Source organism: Miniopterus natalensis, chromosome 12 (assembly GCF_054644295.1).
Source record: "Miniopterus natalensis isolate mMinNat1 chromosome 12, mMinNat1.hap1, whole genome shotgun sequence".
In the NCBI taxonomy this organism is placed as follows: Eukaryota; Metazoa; Chordata; class Mammalia; order Chiroptera; family Miniopteridae; genus Miniopterus; species Miniopterus natalensis.
In genome coordinates this window covers 58185985-58205602 of record NC_142092.1, presented here as the reverse complement: position 1 = coordinate 58205602, position 19618 = coordinate 58185985, and the positions used below count along the sequence as shown (strand labels likewise).

Sequence of the window (19618 nt, the reverse complement as noted above, 5' to 3'; positions counted from 1 at the left end):
TTAATAAGCACCCACAACTAAAAGGTACCCTAATACCCTAGTAGAACACTCATTTAGGCATGGAAGTCATTTGGATATTTCCATTTTCTGTTTTCAGCATGGCTAGACCATGAAAGTTGTCCTCCCTCACCTACTGTACTTATCCATGAGGAATCTACAAGTGATAATTTATCACTTTGGCAACAAAGTTCATCTCCGGCAAAAGAAAGACCAGATCTGTGTTTTTCTGATGAGCGTTTCTCTGTTCAAAGTCCAACAAAAGATGCAAAGCCAGAGGAGGGTCAAGAACTGGTTCATCGGCTAACCCATGATAAAGAAAAGAGTGATTGCCTGGGGCTTGACTGCGCAGTGCCATCCCCAGAATTGCCTTCCTCTTCAAAAACTGAAAAAGCACCTTTTCTGCTTGGTGAAAGACGGGAGGGTGGTTTGGACCTTCTGAGTGACTTTATTATGATGCGAAATAAGCATAAAATTTGCACCTCAAAGACTGAAGTCACAGATAGTGATGAAAAAAATGGTGAGTAACTTAGTAATATTTTGGCAAAGATATAATAGCTTTAAGGACTAAATGTATAATTTATTATAGAAGATAAAGAAATAAAACTCTTCCAGATAGAATATATTATTTTTCAAAGTCAAAGAAAATGTCATTGATTCATGATACTTATTGTGCATGAAGAAAGATACGGATATAGATATAGGTGTAGATATGTATTTTCATAATATTTAAAAATTGCATTTGAACTTCTAAGAAAAGTCACTATTTGTAAAACTTACCTTCTACAACTTGGCCATACAAATTCATACTATTTCTACCTTTTAAAAATTATCCTGTCATTCTTTTTTCTCTTTTAGCTGACAGTCTATCTCAGTATTTAAATTATATTTTAATGTATACTAAGAACACTTTGTCCAGGTGATTGCTTATTAGACTTTTTAACTTTACCAAAGACTTTCTGTTTGAGTTGTAACTGTTTTATGTTATGCTTATAACCATATCAAAGGTAGTGTAGTGTGTCATATCATTACAGTTCTTTTTAAAAATTGGTATCATAGAATATATTTGACATAGGTTACCCAGATGAAATAACTACAAAAATATTTATATGTAAAAGTTAGAGCACACTTAGGTCTTACTGTTCTATATACTATTAATGTATACAAGATCTTGCCCCTGAATCAATTATAAAATTAGACAGGAAGTAAAATATATACCAAAATATGACCTCTTTTACTAATAATGGCTAAGTTGGAGAAAGGAGCTTAGTTTGAGAATCAAATGGCTTGCTAACTCAACACCAGAAGAGGGCAGCATTACCTACCTGGTCCCAGGCCATATTGGACTGGAACAGGATTCCCCTTGGTGGGGTGGGGTGACTGCTTGGGAAAGATTCATGACATAGAGAAATAAGGGTATGTGGAGAGAAATAAGGGTATGTAGAAAGTCACAGAGAAAATGAAACAAAGTAGAGTACATGTCCTTTTAGATGTTTGGAACTGTACTTGATGTTTAATCCTTATAGCAATATTTAAAGTAGGTATGTTTATCCATATTTTACATATGAGGAAACTGAAGCTAGTGTCAGAACTGAGACTGAAACACTGGTCTGATGCTAAAGTTCTTTCCATTATTACCATTCAACTTTCTACCCAGCACAGTGTTAGGTCCATTGACCTGAACCATTCAATTTAATACTGATGTGTTTGAAAGAACTTGATAGAAGAAAGCGTTTATGTAGAGCAACATTAAGTTTCTCCTGAACAATGCAAACTAATATTTTTATTAGAATTTCCAGATAAAGAAGAACATCCTTTGACTCTTCAAGAAGAAAGTCCCATTGTTTGTACTGATAAAACTCTAGAGAAAATAAATCAGGAAAGGGGAGCAGATAATGTCATTGAGATTCAAGCATCAGGTATGCGATATGCTTTTAAGATACATTCAAATTAAGTAAATTTGAAAGCCCTTTCCTGGGTATCTAGAATATACCTCATTTTCCATGTAGCTTTCTTTATTTGTTTCAGATATTTCTTTATTCCACTTCTACTTTCAAGTTATTTCCAAACCTGGAAGACCCTATTCACTGCCTCTGCCTTCCCCTTTGCCCTACTCCAATCCACTAAGTGTTATTTCTTTTACTTATTTATTTATTTATTTATTTATTTATTTATTTATTTATTTATTTATTTATTAAATATATCTTTATTGATTTCAGAGAGAGGAAGGGAGAGGGAGAGAGATAGAAACATCAATGATGAGAAAGTCATTGATCGGCTGCCTCCTGCACGCCTCCGACTGGGGATCGAGCCCACAACCCAGGCATGTGCCCTGACCAGGGATCGAACCCTGATCTCCTGGACCCTAGGTAGATGCTCAACTGCTGAGCCACACCTGGCCGGGTGTTATTTCTTCTTTTAAACAGCTGCTTTCCTACATTCATCAGAGCAGAGCCAACAACTCAGACTCTTGTGCCTGGTCTAGAAAATGATCTGCTAATGGTTGCTCTGTTCCTTTACCCACTATCAGGGTGATGTAAAGAAGTTGTTATTGATTCCTACACTGATTAAATTTTTTGTTCTGCTGTAAAGAAGAATATTTTTTTACTTCTAACAAACAGCTGCTTAAGAACATCATGCTAATTATTAAAGTCAATAAGAAAGCATGATACTAGTTCTTGAGTATCTCTTCATTCCTTTGGTTCAATTTTATTTATGACATTTAGATGATTATATAAATCTTTAAATATTGATAATTAGTGAAAACTAGAAACAGTTTGTCACTGTCATAAATTTGTTTGGCTTAAGGTTGTAAGCTAATAGTTGAGAGAAAAGAAAAAAAATTGCAATTCTCTTTATATGGCTCTTCAGAGTTGCCATGTTGAGTTAGTTACTGAATAAATCCTTTCTAATAAACAAGATAGCCATAAAATTATACTAATTCTACTGGGGAAGGTGTTTTGTTTTTACTAGTTTTTGCAGCATAAAGATCTTAAAATTACCTCTATGCAATCTTAAGTACAATATCATGGCTTTTTTTCTTTTTTAATCCTCACCCAAGGATATTTTTTCCATTGCTTTTCAAAGAGAGTGGAAGGGAGAGAAAAAGAAATATGACTGGTTGCCTCCCACAAAGGTCGGGGGTCAAGCCCGCAACCAAGGCACATGCCCTTGACTGGAATCAAACCCAGGACCCTTCAGTCTGAGGGCTGATGCTGTAACCACTGAGCCAAACCAGGTAGGGCCAATATCATGCTTTTTAACTCAGTAAAGAATTTAGATAAAGTTCAGGTTTCCATGAAATAACATTTAATTGGTTTGTCAAAAAGAGCACACAATCTTCATAAAAAACACTGCCTTTAATGCTTTTATTTTTACAGATAGCCAGTGCCAAGCCTACTGTCTTCTGGAAGCAGCAGCTACCCCTATCTTAAAAAAACTGGGATGCCTCTCTACTCTCCCTGTTGCTAATTGGAAATTTGCCACCGTTATTTTTGACCAAACAAGATTCCTCTTAAAGGAACAGGAAAAAGTAGTAAGTGATACTCTTCATCAAGGTGAGTGCAAATAAAGTCACATTGTTGAAAAGGATATACATTTATGGAGTATTATCAAATTAGTAAAAATATAGAATATGCAGAAATTAGTCATGGACGAAGGCATAACTGAATCAGTATATGGCACCTGCACACCAAAACTGGAGAATCAGATAAGAAATATCATCTGGCTTAGTGAGGCCCCATTGACATATACAGAGTGGGGCAAAAGTAGGTTTACAGTTCATATGGAAAATAATACAATAATTAATAAGTAATAATACAAGAATAAACTGTATTTCACATACAACTGTAAACCTACTTTTGCCCCACCCTGTATTACTTGACAGATTCCTATTACAGAAACCAAATTAACCCTATTAATGTTAGCATCTGACACCTAGTTTCCTCCCAAAAAGGAGGGGTGCAAAAAAAACAGATTATAATCAATCCTGGACTTTTGCTTCTGGCCAAGATGGAGTATTAGGGATTGGATTTAACCTCCTGCCAGAAATACAGGAAGGAAAAAAAAAAAGACAAAATACATGAAACCAGACTTTTAAGAACCTAGACATCAAGCCATGAAGGACAGTGATTCCTGAGAGATGGGAAACAACGTGGTGAGCCCTACCACTGCACTAGCATACTGCCTCGAAAGAGATGACAGGCCATGACACAGGTACCTGAGGCCTCCAGAGCATGGTGGACAGAGTTAAGGAAACAGAATGGAGAGGCTAGGGAAACCAAGGCAGCTAGAGTTAAAAGAATAGAATGTTAGAGCAGAGAGCTTCTTGGAGAGTTACTTAACCTCATTAAGACTATTTCCTCATTCATAAAATAAGATTCATAATAAACTTGCCTGATAAGGTTATTGTTATAGATTTAATTAAATAACCACCTTATACACAGCCTGGCACATAGTAAGCACTCAATAATAAATATTAGCTTTTATTGTTAAATGTTCTGATACATATTCTAAAATTCTAATGTATATCTTATGTTTTTAAATATGTTTAAATCTGTTTTTGCTTACTCAGGTATAAATGATGAAAGAGAAACAGCATTTAAGCATGCTGGTCTTTTACACCTTCTGGTCACAATTCGAGATGTCCTTCTAACATGTGACTTGGACACAGCATTGGGTCAGTGGGGAAAATTTTTAACTATCATCACCTAAAAAAATAGGTTTAGGATTGATTCCCTCACCTAGGACTGAATTATGGAGGCCTAATGGCCTTAAGCAGATTTGATTGTATAATCATTATCATGCACTGATTTTTAGTGTAAGATGACATTTCCCATCGACATTTTAGGCCCTTTTTGAATATCTGTGGCTTTAAATCTTTGCTAGATAAAATATGACTAAATTATTAGTAGTAAGATCTTTTGCAATTTTTTAGTTGTATGTGTAAATGAGAATACAAACTATTTGAGTGATAAAAATAAAACTAATTTGAATGTGTTGGAAATTTTATGATCCTGGAAATCTTTTCTAAACTATCAGAATCATTAAATTATCTGTCTCACTACATTATTGTTTTAGGCCCCCTATTGCAGAATTATTGAGACTTGGTTAGTAAATAGTAGCTTATAGGAGTATGGTTTATAATTTAGAGATTTTAGAACCTGTTTCAAATATAAAGTGAAAATAATTTTTCTCTGATCTCTGACCCAGACATTTTCTTTTATCTGTGGCCCAGACAAATATTGTTTCTCTAATCCAAGGTTTTAGAGATAAGTATTGAGCAGCAGTGTGTTACAGTTATACTCCCTCTGCACCACTAGATGTTATAATACTTAGCAGTATTATATGATCTGGCCAAGTATTAGAACAAAATTACTGCTACTTTTAGAAAGCCCAACATGGTGCTTTTCCTTTCTTTTCCAATTAAACCACTTGAGTGTTGATGCTGGATCAGGTTGTCTTATCTCCATCCTCAGATAAGTAAGGATTGGGAACTATAGCCCTAATTTACAGTACCTGGAAGTAGTATAAGGGTATAGTGGCACATGCCCTTCTATTTAGCCACCTGTTTTCATTAGACTTCCTGGCTTCCATGAAAGATTGGCAGTCCTACTGGCAGCTAGGCTGGTGTTAAAGCATAATAGTAAGGCAGAATGTCAGATTAGAGCATATCTGTGCTCCCTGTGCTGCAGAGAGAGTACAAGTGTGACTCACTTCTGCTCAGTACTTACCAAAACCGTGAGTTAGAGAAATACTATTTATGGAAGAACTGCTTTAAGTATATTCACCTTCAGGTACTCTACAGTTTACTCCAGGATTAAGGGTGACCATTGAGAGCTACAGACTTGAATTGTTTTTGCTTCTCAAAGAAATGCATTTACTAAATGAAACTTTGGCATTACTATTTGGCTACCTTGAGGAATGTTATAAAAGTAAAGTCCTTGTTGGAAAACTAACTTCTTAAGCCCTAGGTTCCAAGCCAAAATGAATAACCTAACTGCCTTAGACATTTTTAGTGGAGGGCTTTTTCACTCTTCTAAACTTCTCGAAATGAAAGAGCAAGTTCAGTTGTCCTCCTTTCCTTCCCTCTCTATAGTTGCAGAAGAAGAAAGGTCTCTGGGAGTCTAGCTGCCTGCCCTGCTCCCTTCCAGAATTCAGTATTTTCTCCCAGCTTTCAGTTTGCTACCTCTCCCAAGCTAGCCAACTCAAAGATTCAAGGTTAAAGATACAGAGTTTCAAAATCATAAGGATTAAAGACATTTTAATTCTTTTTTGTCTGTTATGACTTACTTTCTTTCAGATGTTTACCATGGAGTTTCTCAAAGAACAAAAAAATTACACTCCCCCCCCACTTTTGTTTTTAACAGGATGTTTATCAAATGCAAAAGTTGTATACAAAAGCATTTTAGGCTCCTATTTGGATGACATTTGGAGACAGCTAGAGATCGTACAGTTTATAAGGGAAAGAAAACCTGAAATCAATTACAGAATACAAGAATTGCAATGTCAGATACTGAATTGGATGCAAAGTAAACAGCAAATTAAGGTAACTACTAGAATAAAGCAAATAATAAATAGCTTAAATAAAAACTGAATGTAAGATAAACTTTTGCATTTAATTTTGAAATTATAAAATAGTCTATACTAGTTGGTCCCTTGGTAGTTTTCTTAAGTAAGTTAACAGAACAAAATCAGATCCAGAGAAAGGATGGTCTGTATCATTATTCATGTTTTGAATTAAAAAACAATTTTTATTTTACAGTTTCCTATGGATTGCTTCTCTAAATCTCAAAAATGTTGTCTGGTGCTTGCAAGTTCATGAACATATACCCAATAATAGAACTACAATAATTTATTTTTAGATATTGAGCCGAAATCTCATTGGCTCAATCTCATCTACAAAAAACAACAATCAAACAACAATAAAAAAAAACAAAACACTTAGTTTATGCCTTGGATTATATTGGAAATTTTTGCCCACCTTACCTCAAACATATGAAAGTTGCATTAATAAGTATTTAAAAGAAAATACATAAATATTTTCAAGCAGAAAAGCATTTCAAGTGCTTTACATTAAATATGGTTGGAAACTGGGCCTTTTTCTTCTTTTTCCTCTCTGTATTTGTATTCCCAACTTTATGGTTACTTGGTAATTTGCTTAAGTAATTAAATACATTAAAACAATTAGTAAGAAATTTAAAATTGAAATTGATTTGTTGTCCCCACTCCATCCCTCACCCCCTCAAAAAAACTGTAATGGTAAGTAGGAAAGTATAGCAGCATATCACTGTTTTTTTCCAACAAATTCACACAATACAGGCAGAGCAACCTATGTCTAGATAGAATCACCTGTAGGGGAATACTTTAAGAATGTCCTACTGCAAAATATTTTCCTCATTAATATTTGATCTTACCAGAATTAATTTCTTTGTATTTAAGCATGATATATTTTACAACACAATATTTACTTTGTAATTTTATTGGCATTAGTTTCATGTAAACCATTAAGTTTGTTATTTTGTCACTCTAGCAAAATTGTAAAAAAGAATAATCATTCAGATATATATGAGAAGTTCTTGTTTTTGGTCAGGTGCTGATTATAATAAGAATGGACTCAGATAGTGAAAAACACTTAATCCTTGAAATCCTTAACAAAATAGAAGGTAGGCAGTTTTTAATTATGCTTCATTTGATAGCATATGTTTGAACATAAAAATGTGTTGATCTAACCAAGTTTTAAAATTAAGATATAATTAACGTATGATAAAATTAAAGTAAATAACTCCATGATACCTAACCAGTTTTTAAAACAATCTGGACTATAAATCTGCAATATAAACATTCTACAATGTACTTATATATACATTAAATGTACTTATGTGTATAGTATTATTAATTGATACCTTTTATTGACTGTCTACTAGTTGCTAAATAATACTGACTACTGACAAAAGCTCTATGAATAAGTTTTATTGACTCAGTTTCACAAATAAAGAAACTAAAGTTCATACAGGTGATGTGGAATGCCACATCTCACAGGTAGTAAGTGAGGGAATCAGAATTGCAGCCTAGGTCTCTCTTGTTCCACTGTCCTTCTTCAGTTCATTCCTCTACCCACTACTGCCCCTCTGCCAGCCCTTGTGCTGTGGAACGCATTTGTGTACATGTAAACTTTTCTTCACCTCCTTGTCTTAAGTGAAACCCAATTTTTCGCAGATGATACTGCTTCCCCTCTATTCTCATATAGAAGCTCATAATTCTCTCTCTCCCCCACCCCCCTCTCACACACACACACACACACACACACACACACACACACACACACACAATCTAGTAACCACCTGGCATTCCCCATTATCCATGGACAGCTGTATACCTGGCTCATGGGGAGATGAGTTCATGTTCACCAAATTCACAAGATCCTTAGTAGTACCAAAAATTAGAGTGAAAGTTAACTATTATGGGACCAAACCTGCCACAGTTGTCTGGAATCCGGGTAATTGAAAAAAAAAAAATTAATTAGGAAAATGCTGAGCAATGTTAACATTAAAAACAAAGGAATTTGGGTAACCAAAGGAACATCTTCTGTGAAGAAGCTAAGAAAATATTCCTGCCCCACAAACAAGAATCCTTAAACCTTTTTGATGGCACCTTTCCCTTTGATGTCACTTAAGACATTATTACTGTTCATGTATCGATTCTTATCTAGGCTTCACACTGAACATCCTTATTTCTTTTGGCATTTGATTTTGATTTCTTTTATACCATCACTACTCTTACTATTTTATTTCAGCAAGGTCTACTGACACAAAAATACTGATTTTATACACTGAAAAATGTTTTTACTCTCTAACTGGCAACTATTCCCTATATCTAGGAGTGAGGCTCTTTTTTCTGTCTAGTGTTAGAAAGTAAAAATGTGGTTCATTATTCTATGTGTTTGCAAGATCCTAGTAATGCACTCAGCAAGTAACCTGCTTTGGAATCATAGCTAATACAAATCATTTAATATTAACTTTTAAATAATATGACCTTATAAATTATAAAGAAGAAATCATACTCCCTCCTTTATTATCATATCAAGTAAATGTGAAATTATTGAGAATTACTTTGTCATTACTACATCATACCATTATGAACTTTACAGTTGACAAAGTACACTAATAGAGAGTAGAATTTATTTTAACTGGAATTAGCTATTCTTAAATCAACTATGTCTGTAAAAAGTAAACTGTATGTGTGGGTACAGAATTTTTTGGAGTTTGGTTGAAAATTAGTAACATGAAATTGAAATTGAAATGCAGTTTCTTGATGTTTAGTTACGTACTTACATTTTTGCTACAGAAAAAAGGCAAACTCTATCATGATTTTTAGCAAAATAAAATTAACTGCACAGAATTGGTAACTTTAATTTGGTTATTTTAAAATTAAGTTTTTGATCCACTTTATTATTTTACATAATACATTCAGAATTCCCATGCTTATACACACATACCAGAAATCTTGCCCATGGTTTAAACTTTCTGATATCCTACACTTAGAAAAATAATCCCCAAATTGTATTTTAATCAGTTTACTTGTTCACGGATGTTTAGTTCATTTTTGTGGTAGTGAATACATGACACACCTAAAAATACACATGAACAAAACACTGAGAAAACCTTTCTTTCACTACTGTTTTTTCCAACAGGTTTAACACTGACTGTCTTACATTCCAACAAAAGAGAAGATTTTCTGGAATCTGAAGGTGTTTTAAATGGGTAAAGATATATTTCTTCATTTATGGGGAACAAACATATGAATTCCCCAGGAAAAGCACAATTTCTCCTAAAATTTAACTTAAAAAAAGGTTTAATGAAACCTAAAATTAATCAATGTCTCTGCCCTCTTCCTGAAAAATGCTTTACATTGAGTACTTTAATTCAGTTCATTGTCTTGTGTTATATATTGTTGTTGTCCAGAATTTTAGTTCAGTCTTGCTTCAGTGTCCCCAAGTTATTATTATTGTTACCGTCATTACACAAAGTGCCTACTTAGACTTACCAGATCTTACCAGTTCTTTTGTTTAGCATTGTATTTTTAATATCTCCTTCCTTTGTTTTGGGTTCTCCTTCTTCCTAGAGTAAGTTTTATAAAAAATTCTTTCAGTGAGGGCCTGCTAATAATAAATTTAGTGTTGACTTATCTAAAAATGTTTTCATTTTGCCTTATTTTATGGGGAAATAAATTATTTCTAATATTGGATCTAAATAATAAAAAGAGAAGATATAAATCAAATAGAAGCCCATAAAAGCTAGACATAGATACCTTTTAACTACTATCTATCTAGATTGCTCTGGGTAGAAAGTAGCAGTAGAGAATTTTAATTGCAGTAAGTGCTGTTATATGACATTCAAGGATGGGAAAGATAACTTTATGATATTTAAGTATCCATCTTTTTTGTTGTTCTTAAATCACTTATAAAGCCCACTGAGGGGAAAAAATAACCTTATTTCATAGTTTTCAGGTAATATTCTATTATATAGATTCTCAAAGATTTAAAACCTCACATTTGCAGGAAAATGAGATTGATTTCTCATGGTGGTTTGTAGGTTTTGGATAAAGCTCAGGTAATAAAATTAAGGTTCCTTGCATTTGAGGATGTGAAATATTCTACAGTGTTTTAAATTCGGGTTTTAAGAAAAGTATGACTATCAAAAATAAATAAATAAATAAAATGAGCTTAGCACAATTAGAAAACAAATCAATAGAAAATACATCAGTGCTTTGTCAAGAGAAGGAGGCACAGAATAAAGAAGGAAAACATACGCCAAAACCAAGTCTCTTTCAGCGTCCCAACTAAATAATGGCACAAGTGTAATCCTTTTCCTGGCTCTCTTTTGTCTTCAGCGCAAGTTCCTGTGTGGTAGTACATAATCAACACATTGGAGCAGATTTCCCCTGGAGTAGCTTCTCTTGTGTGGTGGAATACAATTACGTAGAAAACTCTTGTTGGACTAACCACTGCGAAAAACTGAATATCCCATACATGGCCTTTAAAGTGGTGCTTCCAGACACAGTTTTGAAGAGTAAGAATATAAACTAAAATTCTTTTTTGTTCCATTAGAATGAAAAATTTCTGTTCTCTGTTTCTGACCTATGGAAAGAGAATAAGCTATGGTATTAGAAGACTTGAGTTTAAGCTCTAATCCTACCACCACCATGTGACCTTGAACAAGACCATTAACTATCTTACCTCACATTCCTCATTTGTAAGCTTTACTGATTATATTTATCTTCATCCCTTAACTTCTAAATGTTATGTTTATTACAGGTATCAATCTGACAGTTTTATTCAATAGTACTTTATTGAATTTTAGAGAAAATTTATGTAATGTTGACTGGTTCAGAAAACTTTTAATAAGGAACGAAAAATTCTGGCCCGGCCAGGCGTGGCTCGGTAGTTGAGTGTCGACCTAGGATCCAGGAGATCACGGTTCGATTCCTGGTGAGGGCACATGCCCAGGTTGCAGGCTCGATCCCCAGTCGGGGGTGTGCAGGAGGCAGCTGATCAATGACTCTCTCATCATTGATGTTTCTATCTCTCTCTCTCCCTCTCCTTTCCTCTCTGAAATCAATAAAGATACATTAAAAAAAAAATCTGCACATATGCTTAGAAAAGAGTCTAAAACCACTTTGTTCATCCTCTGGTTTCTTTGCGTTTCTCACTTCACATGACTGAGGCTGTGAATGCTCAGACCCTTTAAACTAAAAAGCCCATAGTTTTCCTCCCAGTGCATCTCTTTCAATGTTTGCCATAAGTTACTTTCTACCCACCTCAAGGATGAGTGGGACGTTTGAATTCTGAGTCATTTCAACTCAATTCTAAAGTGCACCATTGTTATTATAGAGATAAGCAAATACATAGGAAAATGTCTGGAAGTATGTACTAAACTGTTTTTAATGTATAGTATTTAGTAAAAACTGTTAACTTTTATTTCTAAGTAGTAAGATAACATGGTTTTCATTTTATTCTTCAGAGCTTTCTTTATTCTAATTTCTGATATTTTACAATGAATATCTTTTATTTTTATACTACTCCTTGAACATAAACCTGTTGTTCTCATGTTCAGTAAAAAATAGAAAGAGTTGGGGGATGAGAAAAAAAATATTTATAAATTTTCTGTTATTTAGGAAGCAACTTGCTGGATAGTTTTGGTGGTTTTCTTTTGGAAATTCAGATTCCATATGTGTTTTTTGCATCTGAAGGACTTCTTAATACTCCAGAAATACTTCAGTTGCTAGAATCCAAGTAAGTTATTAATTTCATAACTTTAGCAAAGGTATACACATCCTAATGACTAAATACTATGCCATATATATATATATATATATATATATATATATATATATATATATATATATATGGGACACTATTTCTCTTGGATTCAAGCCTGGTATTACATCGCACAGGAATAGTTTTCCAGAAAACTATTATAATTTCCATCATAATTATTAAATATTAGTTTTTGGTAATATATATCAATTTTGTGGAGAAAATATTTCATTATTTAAATTTATATTTTAATTGTATTTCTCTTGTTACTAGAAAATTAGAATATCTTATGTGGGGTTTTTTCTGTTAATTATATGGTCATGTCCTTGGGGCATTGATAATACTGGGAATGATTATTCTTATTTAGATAACTTTAAATACTACCTGCAAAACAGGACTATGAAGGTCTAAATGAATTTTCACATTTTCAGAACTTTAGTTCTAAGGTCATGCCAATACTGAGCATTTTAAAATCATATAAAACACTTTATCAAGGCACACAAGTTGTCATAGGAATGTTAGACATTGGGTTATACAGTAAGGAAAGATGAGCTTGCTCTGACCTTAGTGAAAATGCAGATTTATTTTCCATACTTTCGTTTTTATATCTCAAGGCTGTGGAGCATTCACAGAAACCTCTGAGCTAATAAAAGGTAGTTAAAATCTAAGCCAGTTTGAAGGAGAAAGAAGAAAATTCTGATAAATGCAGATGTTTAATCTCATAGCATGATGTTTTGGTTTCATTAATTATTAAAGAGCAGAATAAATTGGTCAGTACATTTGTAATAGTATTATGTGCAGTAATACTCTAAAAAGTACTTAAGGCAACACGTAGTTAACTAATTTGTCATATATACTGAATAAATCATAATTTCACCCCTCAAATTGATAAAATAGAATAAATTGATATATAAAAGAAAAAGCATAGTATTTCAAATAATTTGATATGCAGGAGGAAAGTACAGCTTTTCTTAAAGAATTTTCTTAGCCATTTCATTTTGTCACCCCAAAGTAATTGTATTTTACAGCTATAACATCACACTAGTGGAGAGATGCTGCAGTGAGTCGTTGAAATCCTTTGGAGGTACAGAGTGTTATGTAGTAGTGACAGTTGATGAACACACTGCCATAATTTTGCAGGTAAAACTACAAAGTTTAAAAAAATTTAAATAAATATATATTTATATATAACCATGTAATTTATTATTAGCTTTACTATAGAGAGTTTAACCATAATCTATTAGCAATTTCTTTCAGAACTTTGCAGGTGGGCCACAAATGCCTAAATCATCACTGCGGAAAATGTCTATTATCAAGCTTTTTTATGCTTATAACTTTTAACATACTTTAAGACAAAGCAAATATGGAATCTTTAATATTGTATATTGACCTATTTTCATTACATTTATAGAATAATTATAGTGTTGAAAACTTAAAAAATTAAATCCTAGCCGCTGTTTCTTAAAATGGGGTAGTATATTAATCCATGATTGGTAATATGGGATTTCCTGAAGGTAAGTAAGGATTGCCAGTAAATAAGCTGGTTTTTAAGGAGAGAGAAAGTCTCCGCAAAAATCCATATAGTTTAGAATTTAAGATGTAGAAATTCTTGACTGAATCTCCCTGATGTTTGCTTGACTGGAGTACAAATTACAAAGAAATTATTTTAATAGGGTGGAGTGGTAAGCAGAAACCAGTTTGATGGAATGGAGTAGAAATTAATGAATAATATTATGAGCAAATGTTAACAATATAAAAATTATATTATGGAAACACAAAGCTCTGTTAGAGGGATTCTTAAGAGATAGTGTGTCTTGCATGTTTAAAGTTCTTAAAAAAGCAATTATTTAGGGGGCAGTATTGTTTAGGAAAGCTGTTTAATCTATAGTTACATAAGTTACTGTTAGAGTAAGCCACTTCCTGAATTATTCACTCTATGAAAAACTGTGTTAAAGGAAAGAGTCCAGACCATGACAGAGACTCCTAGCAGTGCATTAATGGCTGCTTCCTCATCTTCCTTAAGTAAGCATTTGGAGCAAATGATCTGTTTATACATGTTTTCTATTGCCTTTAGGAGTAACCGGATCCATGTTTACAAAGGACTTGAGCCAAATGGGGGCACTCTGTAGGCTGCTCTCCTCATATCTAGGACTTTAGGAGATTTGTGAGCCTTTCTTGCTAAAACTCCCACTAGTTGTTTTACATCTACTGAAGCTTTTTCCCTACTACTTTCAGTGTGATTTTCATTTTTTTTTTTCTTCATAAAATAGAAGCCCACACCCATGCTTCTTCTCAAATTATAATTTACATATTATAGATTCTTGAAATATGGTAGCAATAATTTCATAACAAGTATTAACTAGTGAATCTTTTTATTTTGTTTATTTTCTGGTAGGACCTAGAAGAATTGAACTGTGACAAGGCATCAGACAACATCATCATGAGGCTGATGGCATTATCATTCCAGTACAACTATTGTTGGATAATTTTATATGCCAAAAAAACATTAGACTCAGAGTAAGCAAACATTTCATCTAAAGTCACATGCCTATTTTAAGTTATTCAGTCCTCCTCTGTGAATAGAAGTAGCGATGCCAATTTTCCACTTGCTCATCTAGTTTGCTTTAAGTCAGGGATTCTCAAGGTGGAGGCATGCCCATAGGAAAACAAACCCAGATTTTGGAGATGTGTTTCCCCTGGACATGCTGTGCAAATCACCCTCCCCCTCCTCAACCTCCCTAGGCATTGCTGCTTTAAGTGTTTCACTTCCTATTACTTTTTAATTCTGGACTTGTCTGTTAAAAGATAAGTCATTCTTTTTCTTCCTTTTTTTAAAATATATCTTTATTGATTTCAGGGAGAGAGAGAAACATCAATGGTGAGAGAGTCGTCACTGATCTGCTGCCTCCTGGACGCCCCCCACTGGGAATCGAGCCCGCTACCCGGGCATGTGCCCTGACCGGGAATCGAACCCCGATCTCCTGGATCTTAGGTTGACAATCAACCACTGAGCCACACCTGGCTGGGCAAGATAAGTCATTCTTAAATCACTTCTCTCTAAAACCTTATTAAATACTCCAACTAATGATCATCTTGCTATACTTTCTTTCATTAACGCGCATTACTGAAGAGTTACAAAAAAATCCCTGCCAAGACACTGACCAGTAAAGGGATGAGTTAAATTTCTCCCCTTTTGTCCCCCCACCCCAGCCAGCATCCCCTAGATTTAACAGTATTATTAAAAAATGGAGGTGGAAATGTGTTTTTTTCCCAAAAAAGTGCTGCGTAGACCAAAAACCATGAGTCTGCCACACTAACATTGTCTTAGCCAGGTTATTCTAACAAATTATGAAACGTGGGAAACATAATGAATTTTTAATAAGTATAATCAGATGTCAAATGAATGGAAGTATAGTAATGTAATCCGTTTTAGGTACTATCTTACAGAAAAGACGCTTCATCACCTAGCACTGATTTATGCAGCTTTAGTTTCATTTGGGCTGAAATCGGAAGAACTGGATGTAAAGGTATTCTTTTCCTCTATGTTCGTAAGTATTTTCCATAAACCAAAATTATACCCAATGCCCAATAAGAAAAACATTACATGGGTAAACCAAAACTGCTTAAAAACCAAATAAAGAACAGTTTTCAAATTAATGAATATTCTTTCCACCTAAACTTGTGTTCTAAAAGCCTTTAGTTTAATTAATTTAAAATCGTATTTTAGCTCTTAACTACTACTTAGATGTTTTTGAAACATAGCAGGATATGAATAAAAATAAATATATCCCTTGATCAAAAATACTCACTTATAAAAGATTTACTAAGTTCTTATCTGCTGTAAAATGAAAATCTTAGGACATAATATTTTGGTAACCTCTAAATTAGTAGCCTTTCTTAGCTCTTTTTTCAATGTCACTGCTCTGAAATTTAGACATGCCCTCCAAATCTGGGGCTTAGTACTCTTCTATTATCAAATATTCTCAAAACATCCAAAACTTAGCAATAAAATAAATTTGGATTCAAACGGTGTACTTCTGTGAACTCTATACATATTTAATATAATTTTTTAAAATCCTTCTTTAGAATACTCATATTCCCCAGCTATGCACCAACAGTCTTATATTTGAAATTCTTGTGAAAGGAAACACTGTCATAATTATTTTGTGAGATTTGTACAGTTCTTGCTTTTTAAATTTCTACTACAGTATAGGATGTTTATATCTCTAAGACATGATTGTTTAGGGTAGTATTTCTCTGTCCACATTAGACTGCTAACTCATGAACTATCTTTCCTTCAACCACACCTAAAAGAAGATGACAAAGATAGAAATGAACAAGGAAGAGAAAGGCCGGCATTTCAGAAGAGAGAAGGGCAGGGAGAGAAACACAGGTGGCCAACAGGAGGCGGGGGAAATGAGAAAGTCCTTTTTAGAGTTTAGTTTAGTTTACTACACACACACACACACACACACACACACACACACACACACACACACACACTTTTGGCAGCGTTATCTTCATATTAAATAAGCTAAGACTGGATGAGAAAAATCCCAGAATGCTGGGGGTGGCTACTTTAAATCAAAACCTTGTTTTTTTCTTTTTTAATAGAGCTTCAAATTCACCTGCAAATATCCTTTATCCGTTATCCTAACGTTTTTAAAAAATCTTACACTATATTTAAAGTTCTTATTTTGGTTGAGAACTATTAGGTTAACCTAGAAAAAGCAAAATATTAAACATTACTAGTGATATCCAAATTGCTTTTATTTCTAATATAGATGAAATATAACACCAAGTATATTTAAAATATTTTATTAATAAATGTCAATGGAGGTAAGAAAAACAATTTAGTTCCAAAAATTGGAAACTACAAGGATATCATTCTTAGAGAAGGAAAAAAAATTGCTTATCCTCACAAATAAAATGCCCTGGATTTCACAGGGCCAAGTTACTAAATTCTATCTAAGATAGTGCTCAAAGACTACAACTTGCTGCTTTTTACTTTTCTTCTAATTATAAACAATTTTTGAATGATATATTTTGCTTCCTAATATTTTCTATAGTCTAACATTAAAATATATTTTTTAGCTTATAATTGCTCCAGGAGTGGAAGAGACTGCATTGATAATTCGACAAATTGCTGACCACAATTTAATGACCTCCAAGAGAGATCCTCATCAATGGTTGGATAAATCTTGGCTTGAAGTTTCACCATCTCAGGTTTATTTCTAAATAAATGTTAGATATTTGCAAAGCAAATATAAATACATGTATCTGAATTCTTTCTGGTAGCATATTTTTGCCCTAAAATGCTTTATGAGCAGTAGGACAATAAGCATAATGTACAACATTTACTTAGATCATTTTCCAGAATCGTTTGTATTTGTTAACTATACAGAACTATTTTAATGGGACCTTTTATAATGAACTTTCAAATCTGAGTTATTACAGGGTGATCTAATGACTTCAATGCCTAATATTTTTTAAAAAAACACAAAACTTTTTCTAATTCCTAAATCTAAACATTTAAGAATAGTAAATTTATTAAGAGAATCACAAAATTTTATCATTTCATGATTTGTTGTTACTTCAATTATGTTATTGAAACTGAAAGTAGAATTGTGAAATACTTATAATATTAAATAGTTAATTTTTAGAAATTCCTTTTGTTTGAGCATAAGTTTTTACAAGATCTCATACCAATTCAGGGTTTGTTACCTTTATTTTTAAAACATTCAAATCATGAAGCTATAAAAAAAAAATGACAAGGCTCTTTATGCACTAATATGGAATACTCTCTAAGATAGATTGTTAAGTAAAAAATCAAAGTTGCAGGACAGAGCATGCAGTATACTACCATTTGTGAAAACAAGGGGAAATTAATATTTATATGTATTTATTTATAAATTAATAAAATATCTCTGGAAGAATACGAAGAAATGATAACATTGGTTATCTACAGAGAGGAGAACTGGGGTAATGGGGGGGGAATGACACTTTTCACCTTTCAGTACCTTTAAAATTTTGACCCATGTGACTTTTACTTATTCAAAACCTAAAGTTATAAAACAAATAAAATAAAATATTCATATGTATTAAATCACAGAACTTTTACATGCTTAAACAGAACACAATACTACCAGCAAGTATGGGTATTATTAACTATGATGTGTGTATGTGTGCAGTTTTGTTCCTACCAAGGTATGTCCATTTGATAAAAATCAAAGAGGGTACAAAAAAACCAGTGCAATCCAGGAAAAAAGGGAATCTAGAGATGGCTGCTGTAATTCTAGCCTTTTATGAGATCTCCCTGAAAACATACATTTTTAGACTGTCAAGGTCAGTTCTGGCTGATAGTTCTTCCTGTATACTCTTTACAACAAAGCTTTCGTGAAATTATAACATCTCTTAAGTATCATAAACATGGTTCATCTTAATCAAACAGTGATAGTATAGGGTCTACAAAGGAGAGCTAAAGACATCTTGAGGTCCTAGACTAAGTCCCCTAAAAGATTTCTCTGTAGAAAACATAGCATTAGTTAAAACAATTGTCATGTGAAGATGATGAATTGTAACATCTTTTTGGATGTGTGGTTAGACTGAATAAACTTCAGATCCTTCCCAGTTCTGAGAGTGTATGAATCTTTACTGCCAAAGAAGTTTCTTTCGCTCCTGGCCATACTGTTTTCCAGACATCTCAAACTGAGTGTAGGTGCAATGATAAAAGTTTAAATCTGATAAAATGAGTAGAATAAAATTGGCCACTTTTAAAAGACCACTGGCTGATTATTCCTTAAACTCTTTTCTAGGAAGAAATGTACTTACTTGATTTTCCATGTATTAACCCATTGGTGGCTCAGCTCATGTTAAATAAAGGACCTTCGATACACTGGATACTATTAGCAACTCTTTGTCAACTTCAGGAACTCCTACCTGAAGTTCCAGAAAAAGTGTTGAAGGTTAGTTATTTGAGGTCTATATTCTTATATAGGTTTATTTCCTTTTCACTTGAGTATTTATTTTTCTCATAAGGGTTTCAAAATGAAGGTATCCAAGTATAATTGTTTTGGACTTCACATGGCAAAGAAATACTTGAACTAAATTTTATATAGAATTCCCATTGGCTGTCAATCACATTATACATTTTAAAGTTATCTTATATAAGTAATTCAGTACAGTCAGTTTATCATACTTTAAATAATTTTGAAATGTTATTGTGTCCCCAGATATTCAGTTATACACTCTTCATATTGGTTTACATTATCTCTTCCAAACAATCCTGACACCCTTCATTACAGT

General features: G+C 33.2%; 1 protein-coding gene across 1 annotated transcript in view; it reads left to right on the top strand.

Moving 5' to 3' along the window:
- SHOC1 (shortage in chiasmata 1) overlaps positions 1-19618 on the top strand; it is a 45797-nt gene that overhangs the window by 19838 nt on the left and 6341 nt on the right. Inside the window, exons 11-24 of the mRNA XM_087822834.1 lie at positions 98-517; positions 1797-1916; positions 3378-3554; positions 4571-4675; positions 6366-6544; positions 7589-7661; positions 9689-9758; positions 10888-11066; positions 12172-12289; positions 13342-13453; positions 14709-14830; positions 15747-15840; positions 17408-17539; positions 19129-19278. Of these exons, the coding sequence (XP_087678960.1) occupies positions 98-517; positions 1797-1916; positions 3378-3554; positions 4571-4675; positions 6366-6544; positions 7589-7661; positions 9689-9758; positions 10888-11066; positions 12172-12289; positions 13342-13453; positions 14709-14830; positions 15747-15840; positions 17408-17539; positions 19129-19278 (2051 nt within the window). The remainder of the gene's footprint in view (positions 1-97; positions 518-1796; positions 1917-3377; positions 3555-4570; positions 4676-6365; positions 6545-7588; positions 7662-9688; positions 9759-10887; positions 11067-12171; positions 12290-13341; positions 13454-14708; positions 14831-15746; positions 15841-17407; positions 17540-19128; positions 19279-19618) is intronic.